The sequence below is a fragment of the Limulus polyphemus genome, unplaced genomic scaffold, assembly GCF_000517525.1.
Source record: "Limulus polyphemus unplaced genomic scaffold, Limulus_polyphemus-2.1.2 Scaffold1131, whole genome shotgun sequence".
Taxonomy (NCBI): Eukaryota; Metazoa; Arthropoda; class Merostomata; order Xiphosura; family Limulidae; genus Limulus; species Limulus polyphemus.
This window is the reverse complement of record NW_013666741.1, coordinates 77,509-88,718: the sequence shown is the minus strand read 5'-3', so window position 1 is coordinate 88,718 and position 11,210 is coordinate 77,509. Positions and strand designations below refer to the sequence as shown.

At 33.0% G+C, this 11,210-nt stretch overlaps 1 protein-coding gene across 2 annotated transcripts in view; it reads left to right on the top strand.

Moving 5' to 3' along the window:
* Window positions 1-11,210, top strand: part of LOC106462276 (centrosomal protein of 120 kDa-like) — a 148,972-nt gene that overhangs the window by 86,416 nt on the left and 51,346 nt on the right. For both annotated transcript variants that reach the window (XM_022389480.1, XM_013922178.2), the window contains exon 10: window positions 4,597-4,717. In XM_022389480.1, the coding sequence (XP_022245188.1) occupies window positions 4,597-4,717 (121 nt within the window). The remainder of the gene's footprint in view (window positions 1-4,596; window positions 4,718-11,210) is intronic.

The window sequence follows — 11,210 nt, the reverse complement described above, 5'->3', positions numbered from 1 at the left end:
ATAATAGATAAAAAATAAATATGAAAAACAAGAAATAAAGTACCTACCCCATCTCTTTTTTTCTAGCCCTCGGTTGCCTGATTTTTTTAGTGATTATAGTAAAGCACTTAACAGTTTTTATTTAATTAAATAATACACCAAAAAATATAGACCAATAACATGCAAAAAGTAGACAAATTCACTTCTAAAAAGAGCCGTTACAAATTCATCCAAGCTAGTCGTTATCTTTCCCACGGGAATGGTGTTGCTACTCAGAGTGAAATTGATGGTTATCTGTTCAGAATGCAATGTTATACAATATGCCATTTGATAGATGAAGACCTTGACTTTCTATTGGTTATAGGTAATATATAATGAAACAGAAGAGAGAACTATCAATGTATTGTGAAAGAGAGGAGGTGACAGGTCAGTGTGGCAGGAGTGGTCTGATTTTCTATTTGATAGCTATGTAGCCAAACAAAGTTGAAGGCTATAAAAATTAAGGTCTGTTTGAGCAATAAGATTTTATATAGAGTGTTTTAAGTATAATTTCGTACATTTACGAGGGGTGATAGATAAGATAGGGATGATGACATGCTAAGACAAAATGTGTCACGTGTGTTACACTAGTGGAAATTCAGGATTTTTTAAAAATATTTCCTTGTAGAATTAAGAACTTGTATATTATTAAAATATGGATTATTAGTTAAGATTTTATGCTATTCTAATTGGTATAACATAAACAAAAAGTAGTATAATAAAATTTTGAATGTAAGACACTAAAACCTTGTGTCATGCGCAGTAAAGGGTACCCGGGTTAATGTGGTCTTCCATGCCATCAATTTATCTTCGTTTGAACTACTTTCCTTGTGCTCCTTGTTTCATCTGACATTGATGTTTCATGTACCCTTTATCACCCTACTATCGTCTTTATCCCAATCATTCCATTTTTCCTAAGACCTCAGCAGCTTGGGAGGGTTGTTCATCCTTTTCTCCTATTTCCCTTCCTTCTATATCCCATATTTACCCTAGAATGGATCCAGATAGACTTCTGTGTCTGGTCATGGCACTTCATTGTTACGTAGAATGAACTGCTGCTTTTTGGGGTATGCAAAACTGACATTTTATCCCCTGGCAATCCTCCTCACTTCAAGATCTTTCATCTTCTACCCTTACGAATTGGGTCTGTCTTTTGGTTTGTTTGGCCAACTGTTCCCTTCCTTATTTCTCCTGTACATTGTTCCATGTTTATTCCCATCAGATTAGACATTTCACCTTTTCCCTCGCTTCTCATTTTCATCGTCTGATGGAGAAGATTCTACAATCCGTCATGTGGACTACTCCCAGTATGTTCGCTTCCCTGTATCTAAGTAATATCGTGATTTCCTCTGCCTCAGGGTTTTATCTAGCATCTGTGGCCATTCTTCAGACTTCAGTTCTTGCAACTTTAACTGGTAAGTTTTCTTTATTTTTTCATGGGCTTTTCTCTCCCTTTTTATCACATGGACCCCATTCTGTGGCAAGTGATGCCTGACCAGGTATTTTTTATCCCTAAATCTGCACTGTCAGCCATGTTGACTCTCACTCTCTTGTCCATGGCTTTGCATGCTCACTGTCGAGATGGGGCATTCCACAAGATCGCTTGAGGTTTAATTACCCCGTGATAATTTGCTTCATAAACATGCCCGTTCCTGACCGTACCACCTATGGACTACATTAGTAAAGCAGAAGGGGATTGCTGCCCATCTTTGCCATGTCTTGAGTGAATAACTTGGTATTTTAAAATAAGGCTTCGTGGTCACCCATTGCCCTGTCTACGGTGATGACGTTCCTCTGGGCTCTCCACTACATTGTCACCCTCCTTTCCTTGAGTGGAGTATGGGAGTCCTTTTCAGTTCCAAGCCACTGGAGTGGTCGACATTGGAGGCACCTTCCTGAATGCATTCCAAAAGGAAGAGGTTAGAACCATTCAGTTGAGAGTAGGGTGGTGGTATTCTGCTGGTGTAGATGCGACATGGCCTCCAGAGGAGTTGAGCCATCACCTTGCTGGTTGATGTGGCTTCCTGATCACATTTACTCAACAAAACTGGAGTTGAGCCATCTCCTTACTGGACGACGTGGCCTCCTGACACCATTTATACAACCACTGGAGTCGAGTCATCACCTTCACAGATGATGCAGCCTCCTGCTAACATTTACACAACCAGTAGAGTAGAGCCATCACCTTCTGGTTGACGTGGCCTCCTGATACCTATTACACACTCACTGGACTTGAGCTGTCACCTTCCTGGGTGATGTGGCCTCCTAATACTATTTACAAAACCAAGGAAGTTGAGCCATCACCTTATTGGATGATGTGGCTTCCTAATACACTTTACATAAACACTGGAGTTGAGCCGATTTAGTAGTTTTAATGCTACACTTTTTCAGATACCTATACAAATTATTATTTCGTGATGAATGAAGGATAACTCAAGTGCCTTGCATATAAATTTTCTGACCACCATTACAAGAGGCCCAGACTTATTTTTTAATTTGCTGTTGTTATGGATTACAGTGAAGGTTGGTATTCTGTAAAACCAGTCTAACTCATTAAAAGTAGTGAATTGAATGAGAAACAGGGATTCTCATTTCGTTTTCAATGAAAATAAAAATTTCTGCTTGAAAGAGGGAGAAGTACATTATTCATTACTTAGAATGTTTTGTTAGTTGTTTTTTTATTTTCTCTAGTTGTCATTGACTTATGTATGAATATAAGCCAAATAAGCTTATAATTAAAATTTTTCTTACCAAGATGTTTATGTTTATTGGTAAATCTTTTAACACCAATTTATTTTTCCAAAAATTTCCAGACATTTCTTGAACTTTGACATAGTCCATCCAACATGCCATTCAAAGGAATTTAGTGAGAATAGATTCAAAGAAACACTAGATAGATGTATAGTAGTAATGTTTAGGAAATTAAAAATGTGTGAAAGCTGATGCATATACTGAGATTTGATAGTTTGAATGCTGGGTCAGCACAGTTTACTAAGCATGTTAACATTAAGTGGTTTTTGGAAACTTTACAGTACTACATAACTGAAAGTGATGCCAAAGTGTGACAAACAGTTTTTGTTATGATTAGGAAAACAAGTGCTTGAAATCATTTTTGTAACAATTTCACAGTTATGGTGTGAGTTGCAGTGTGTCAAGGTTTTATATATGTGGGCTGGGATTCTTTTACAGTAGGTTTCTGTGACTTTTTGGGGATAAATTCGAACAATAAACGAACAGCACACAGTCCACATGTTTTAAGATAATATATTCAAAACAAGTTAAACATATGATCAAAAATTTTGTACACAGTTGTATATAAAACTAAACAATTATCTCTTTTGTCAAAAGTCCACACAGGCTGATTGAATTACCTTAGAATTCAATTGACAAGCAAATTATTTTTCTCGACTCTGTTTCTTACTATACAATTTGCGTTAAGTTCACTTACATTACTCCGTGGGTTACCACAGTTGTATCTCAACTTTTAAATACTTGTCTCCTTTTCGTCAAAGTCCACACAGACTGGTTCAATTACTTTAGAACACCCTTTGACAAGACAAATTATCCTCCTTATCTCTGTTAAATTGTGAAACTCACATAAAAATATCACCCATTATGGCTAAACTAACAATCACACAGTTTAACTTCACTTTCACTAACTTCACTTTTCTGACATTATTTGTTTTTTTACTCACTTGGCACCTATCGCCTATATTTATACATTGCCCACCTTAGGCCTCAAATTTCTGCAAACTAGAAGGCAGTATGATGTAACAATACTTACATAGTGAGGTTAGAGGTTTCGAGAAAGATGATGTCAACAATACTACAACAGTTGAACTACACACACAGTGTACAACTCTTACCAAGTTACATAACGAAATTTGTCAAAACCATTACTCTTAAAATAATGAACTTTTAACACAGTTGTTATGAAACTAAATATTCATTAAATATCAAATCACTAAATAAACTAGTTAATTATTAAGCTAAACAGTCTTGTATATCCAACATAATGCATAAGACTTGTGGGGTTATAATTTAATGGTTCCATGCCATGCTTATCAAGAAATCTTAAAAGAACATGTTCCAGAGGTCATAATGATGTTTTTATTGTTGTTTTGTTCTGTCAACAATCCAGTCTATTATTTTAGCAGGATCATACTTTTTTTGTGTTAGAACATTTACAAGGCATACATGATTTCAGAATAGCAGTATAAATATGTTGGAATAGCCTACCCACATCCCAGGTCTTAACCCAGTGGAATATCTTTCTGACTATCTTGAAAGGTTTATTCAATTTTCCCAGTTGTCAGATACTGGAACAATATTTGAACCATGTTTCACAGAAAAGCAGCAGTGTATTAGGACAGTGATCCATAGCATATTCTTATAACTAAAGGGTGGTGCATTTATAATTTTCAAACATGCAATTTGATAACAAACTTATTTTTATCAAAATAATTTGTGATGATAATGATTAAGCATTTTGTAATTGTTAATAGTTAGCATACAATAAACTTAAGTAAAAAGTTGTTATATTAATTTCTGAAACTATATACTTCATATTTCCTACAGTATTCCACTGCTTGTTGAAGTTGTTCAAAAGGATCAAATGGAGAGTAAGAATGACCAGTCTGTAGGCACAGCAAGGATTTCTCTTCGTGCTGTTCTTGATTCATCTGCATCCACATTTATAGTAAGTTCATTTAATGAACAACAGCATAAAAAATTTTATAGTCGGGGTTTAAACGATGAAAATTTTGCTAAACCTGTAACAGTATACATCTGTTTATACTTAGATTTATTGTTTTATTGCATTTTGAACTGTGTCTAACTAATATTCATACCATATAAGTTGTAAATTACTTGCCAAATGGATAACTCACGTTACACTATCAAATTACGTAATGCACAAGCTACTCACTAGTTGCTCGTGAGTGTACCTATGAAAATTTTATTATTTTTATTCTCTGCTTTACCCTATCACACCTAAAATGTTCTTGGTTTTGCATTTTAGTTACTTTTATAATAATAAATAAAGAATACAAATAAAAAAAAGGAAATACGGTACTTGCCTGGGTCTTTTTGGCTGTCGACTGTCAATGACAATTAACCTTACTTTTTTATACTAATGGTACCACTGCACTAAGTAATTTTGATTTAATTAAATACGACACCAAAATACACAGAATAATAACACACATAAAGCAGATAATGTCCCTTAACTATCACAGTTTTCTTCTGGCTTTTTAACTATGCAACAAGAGCCTTTAAAAATTCAGCTATGCTTACCGACGTGTTTCCAATGGGAATAAAGTTTGAACTAGAAGTGAAATACACAATTCTCTGTACAGAAAATAATTTAGTATATTAAATGGTGTACTTAAGTGTTTTACACTCACAAAAAAGAAACCTATCATTCTATAGGTAATTGAAGAACTTGTAGCACTCTGCCACAATTTAATTCTTTGTATTGTTAGCTGACATTGGGCAGCTGGTACATAATTGAATAGAGTTGTTTAAACATTTGTTTAACAATAAGTAAAAACTTGGAATGGTCTATTCTTTCATTAGGGGTGTGTCTATGAGCCAGACTAGTTTCGGAGAATTCCACTCCTCATCAGTGAACAAATGTTTAAAGAACTCTATTCAGTAATGTAGTATATTAATTTATATGATGGATTAAGAACTTGGTTTTCTGTTGGTTATAAATGTCTTAATATTAAATATCAGAGAGAACTATTGGCAATTTCTGAAAGAGAGGATGTGAAAGGTTAGCATGGTAAAAGGGTTCTAATTTTCTATTTTATGGCTCTGTAATCAAATAAGATTGAAATCTATGAAAATTGTGCTCTGCCTGAGTGATTACAATATTATAATGAGTAATTTATGTTAAATTTGTATTTGTTGGAAGGTTGGTTAATATATTAGAGAAGAGGAGATACCTAAAGAGCAAATGTCACAATTCTCATACTAAGGGAAATTCATGATATTTTAAATGGCCATATGAAATTATGAACTTAAAACTTACATAATGTTAAAATTTGGATTATTAGCTATGTTTTTATACCAAACTTATTCATATAAAATTTATTCATGATGAGAAAGTTGTTTCATTAAATTTTGAATGTAACTCAGTAAAACCTTATGACATGCGTCAAAAAAGATGCCCGTAGTAAAAGAGTTAATGTGCTGTGTAAAAGACTTTATGTCAAATGTTTCATTTTGTGTATTATAATTATTTCTTACATTTTAAAGGACTTTTTTATTAATTTTGTGAAAAAAGGATTATTTCTTTGTTTTTTTTAATGTATGACTAAGTTTTTTGTTTCATCTTAAATTCTGATTTCTGATTACTTTGTAGTGTGGTACCATTAGTTCATATGCTCATAAGAAAAAGTAAAATACCTCTATATATATATATATATATATACGCTGGTGTAAAAATATCCTCTAGTACTGTACTATTATGAAGGTATTCCTTTTTTTTTTCTTTGTTAGTTATGTTTATTTTATTTTTTTAAATTGTCTTATAAAATCAAGAACTTAAAACTTGTATAGTATTAAAATTTGATTATTATCTATGTTTTTATGCTAAATGTATTCATATACCATGCTAAGAAAGTAGTTTAATTAAATTTTCAACATAACTCACTAAAAACCTCATGACATGCACAGAAAAAGATGTGAAAGTGTTAAAAAGGTAGGAAATGGTGGCCACCATCATAAACACACATTAACAAGAAACCATGCTGTATTGAAAGTTTTGCATAGTTTTAATTATGTTAATGCGCATGCACAATACTTATTATTATAACAATAATAATAGTATAAAATAGCATCATGTTTGTTTTAAGTATGGTAGTACTATATATATGCACCCAAAACCTACTGCATAAAACATTCTGTAACTATTATTTCTGGTGCTAATTTGTTTTATTGAATTGCAGAAAAACAAACTACTAGTTGAAATAGTTTGAAACTTGAGATTAAACTTCTGTAGGTTATGTAGTTTCTGCAAATATAATATTTTTGTATTTGATATTTGTATGAACTTGCAGTTTTGAAAGAAAGTTTGACATTCATTTCACTGTGAGTATTTTTTTTTAGAAACAATTAAAAATGCTTACCCTTGTTATAGATTCCAAATACTAATTTCTATGTTTTCCTGTATGCATTCTTTTGAATGTTTCCTATAAAGTTTTAGTTTATAAAACTAAATTTTGTTTGTTTTGATACAAAACACACTGAAAGTTTCTCTGTGTTTATGATTACTGGCATACAATACAAATATTTTTTTTCTGTCATGCTAATTTTTGAAGCAAAATGACTTCATGAGGTTGGACAGAAAATATATTGTGAAGCAAGTCTGAAATGTGTTATTTTGACTGTGTTTGAATAATTAAAGAGACTGGAATCAATGTATTACCAAATGAAACAGTTTTTATTCAGATAATAAACAGAATAAAAAGTGTGTATTGACAAAGGATAATGCTTTTACAGGAGAGCTCATTATGTTTATTTAAGAAATTGTTCAAAGTGAAAAAACAGAGCATTATATAAAGAAAACCACAGTACTAGCTTCTCAGTATATATGTGCTACCCCCTTGACTTTTGATCATTCCCATTGCAAAATATGGGAGCTTATATTCTCGAGGGGACACGTGGCTCGCCAGTGGAAAAGATTCCTGTCTACTTTCACATAGTGTATGTACAAATTTACAGGAATATTTCTGATATGAAGACAAAAGTGAATGACCCAGAACATTAGGTAGGTATGGTGAAAGAAACTTAGTCACTTTCTTGACTGATGTTCTGTATTACATGAAATAAACTTACATATATGAACATTTTGAGACATTCTATATTAAAGTAGAGGAGTAGCAGACACATGGTATGTCTTGCATAGCACACTTCATTTTACCTTCAGGTCGTTCCTAATTGTAGAATTTAAAATTTATCCACACATTGTTCAGGAACTCATTATAATTTTTCCTCACTCATGTAAATATTCAGTAACATGGCTGACAAAATCTTTTAAAAATGATTAACCATCTGTATATATGATTGGTCAACTTGAGCAGCCTTGTAACCACCATGTAGTCATGAAACTAAATATACTATGACTCTAAAGGTATTAATTATATCTTCACAAAATTTGGCAAATGTTTAGTTAAATATATAAGTGTTGTATACAAAAATTAATTTTTTATTGAAATATTTATACTAAATATTTGTTTGTAAATTTGCTAAACCTCTGAGTGAAAGGTAATTTTCATGTTATAAATAAACACCCAGACCAACCTAGGGTAAATACAATACTTTATAGTAAAACACATATACTGAAATACTTGAGGTCATCCTGGTATTTTTCAAAGATATTTGTGCCAATTTTCTTGCTAATCCTGTATAGGTCACATGTAGTATCACTTACCCAATTTGCATGTGTATCTAGCTGACAAGCATTTACATGTGAGGTCTCTTGTTAGCAATGAGTCTTTTTCTCTTCATTTATTTGGTCTGATGGCCTCCTTGCATGAGTGTCTCAACACCAATTTTCCCTTTTACATAATATTACAAAAGTGGCAGCAAAACAGCTTTGTCACTACGTTTTACTGTTATATCCTTTCACATTTTTTTCTCATCTGAATGGCATGGAGTATCATCTGGGTGTTTGCCTCTTCTTGTGTGGGGAAAATTATCATCTACTTCCCTAACTTTTGTTGGTATATTTTCTTTCACAACTTCACTCTTGCCATAATGTCATTCTAGTACAACACATTTGTGCATAGGAATGCTTTCCTTTTCATGTTCCTACAGGTGTGATGACACAAAGTTAATCAATTCTGACGTATTTCCAAAGTTAGATAGCAGTTTGGAACAATACATGATGACAATGTCTTGAATTCTAAATATCTTATTTTTTCTGTTGTAATGGCCAACCATAACTGTAAAAGACTGATGACACTTATTCTGTTGACAATGGTCAATAAGTGTTTTGCTTGAAAAGTTGATATTTCAGTTTTTGGATAAGGGACATCTCATTACTTATGTATTCTGTTTTCCAGAGTGCTTGAAAAGTTGATCTTTCAGGTTTTGAATAAGGGACATCTCATTACTTATGTATTCTATTTTTCAGAGTGCTTTAAAAGTTGATCTTTCAGGTTTTGAATAAGGGACATCCCATTACTTATGTATTCTGTTTTCCAGAGTGCTTGAAAAGTTGATCTTTCAGGTTTTGAATAAGGGACATCCCATCACTTATGTATTCTATTTTCCAAAGTACATTTTTTTGCTTGGATATCTTAAAGTTCCTCACATCCAGATTCTACCATTTGGCCAGTTCAGATTTGACTATCTTGTGAATTGTTCCATCATCACTGAAAAGATATGATAAAAGTCTTGCCAGTTCATGTTTTAGAATCTCTTCTGATTTTACATTTTTTTTAGTTAAAATCACAACAAAGCATCAGAACAAAACTTCTCAATCTGTCTTTAGCTGCTGTGCTTAATTTGTCATTGTTTTTGTATAATGGTCAACTTTTGAGAAATTTACAAATCTATAATTCTCTGATATGTATATTTGTATAAGTTACTATGATTCACACTGAATTATTTACACCTCGTACCAGATCCTTTTCAGTATCAGGTGATGCTACAATTCTTGTAGTGGTATTGATCAATCCTTTTTTTGAACAGATACTGTATCAAATGGATATTGTCTTTGTTGTGATATATCTTTTAAATATTTGACTCATTCTTTTCTACATGAGTTGGTCAAATGGAACACAATTCAATGTTGTTAGCTAGCTTTGTATAATAAAACTTGCTTTCCTAAGGTCTTCTACCACTCATTGTTTCTTATTTTCCAACTGTTTCATATTTGTATATCCTTAGCATAATTGTTTGACCCTGATTTCCTGAATCAAAGAACTGTCTCAGAAATTGAATTGATAGGTAGATAATATTCATTATTTCTATCAGTGCAATTTAAATGGAGCTGTAATATGCTAACAGCTTAGAAAGTTGTACCAATACCCAAATGTTTCAAATTGGCCACTCCTTTTCCTCTGAAAATTGTCCATGAAATTTTGAAGTTCATATTTAATGAGCTGTGATATATTAATAATCAATGTTGATAACACAGCAGTCTTCATTTCATTTGAAATGAGTAATCTTTTTTTGTCTATTTAATCAATCCAACAAGGCATTAAATAACAAATGAAAGATATTTTTCCTTTGTTGAGTCCACAAATGCTTTGGGATAATTGTTTTCCTTAAATCATTGTTCAGCCTTTTGCACTGACATATATTCCAGTCCCAGTAAATATTCCATGTAAGCCACCAGCAGCTAGTATTTTACTAAATGTATGGCTCCAGTCTTAATAAATATTCCATGTAAGCCACCAGCAGCTAGTATTTTACTAAATGTATGGCTCCAGTCTTAGTAAATATTCCATGTAAGCCATAAGCAGCTAGTATTTTACTAAATGTATGGCTCCAGTCTTAGTAAATATTCTGTTACGTCTCCGTTCGTTAGTTAATTTTCCGTAACTTCGTTCCGACGAAACTTTAGTGACACAAGTCCTTTCTTAAATAAAACTGGTTTATTCTTTCTGAGTATAACCTTACGATACACTTAATTTCAACAATCGCGCTAAAACAAACGCTATAACAACGAACGTTAACTTCAACAATACTCTCTGACTGCAGATCAATTACTCACTACCTACACATTGTCCCGTCACGTTGTCACCATCTTATATATACCAGCTACCCCCAATCTAGTAATCTTGGGAAGGTTCGAGAAAGAAGTGGCGTGATACTAGTCACGTGACCTCGCTAACGCAACACTGCCCCCCTCCTTACTGATTGTTCGTCCCGAACAATAGCCACTTACATTAAACCAATAACAATTAACAATAACTTAATTAAATGTACAGAATTACAAACACAAAATTACAATTCAACAAAGTCTCTTAATTTTACGGGACGTATCTTCTTCCGTACTGGCCTCCATCTCGTTGGCTTCTGCTTCATGTGGGGTTCATCTGCTTCATCAGGAAATGTCCTATCATCGGTAACAGTCACATCAGTGGTAGTAACTTCATCAAGAGCTTCACCGTTTCCCTTCTCAAAACTGAGTACAGTTTCTTCTTCGACAGTGACTTTTTCAGGTGACACGTCTT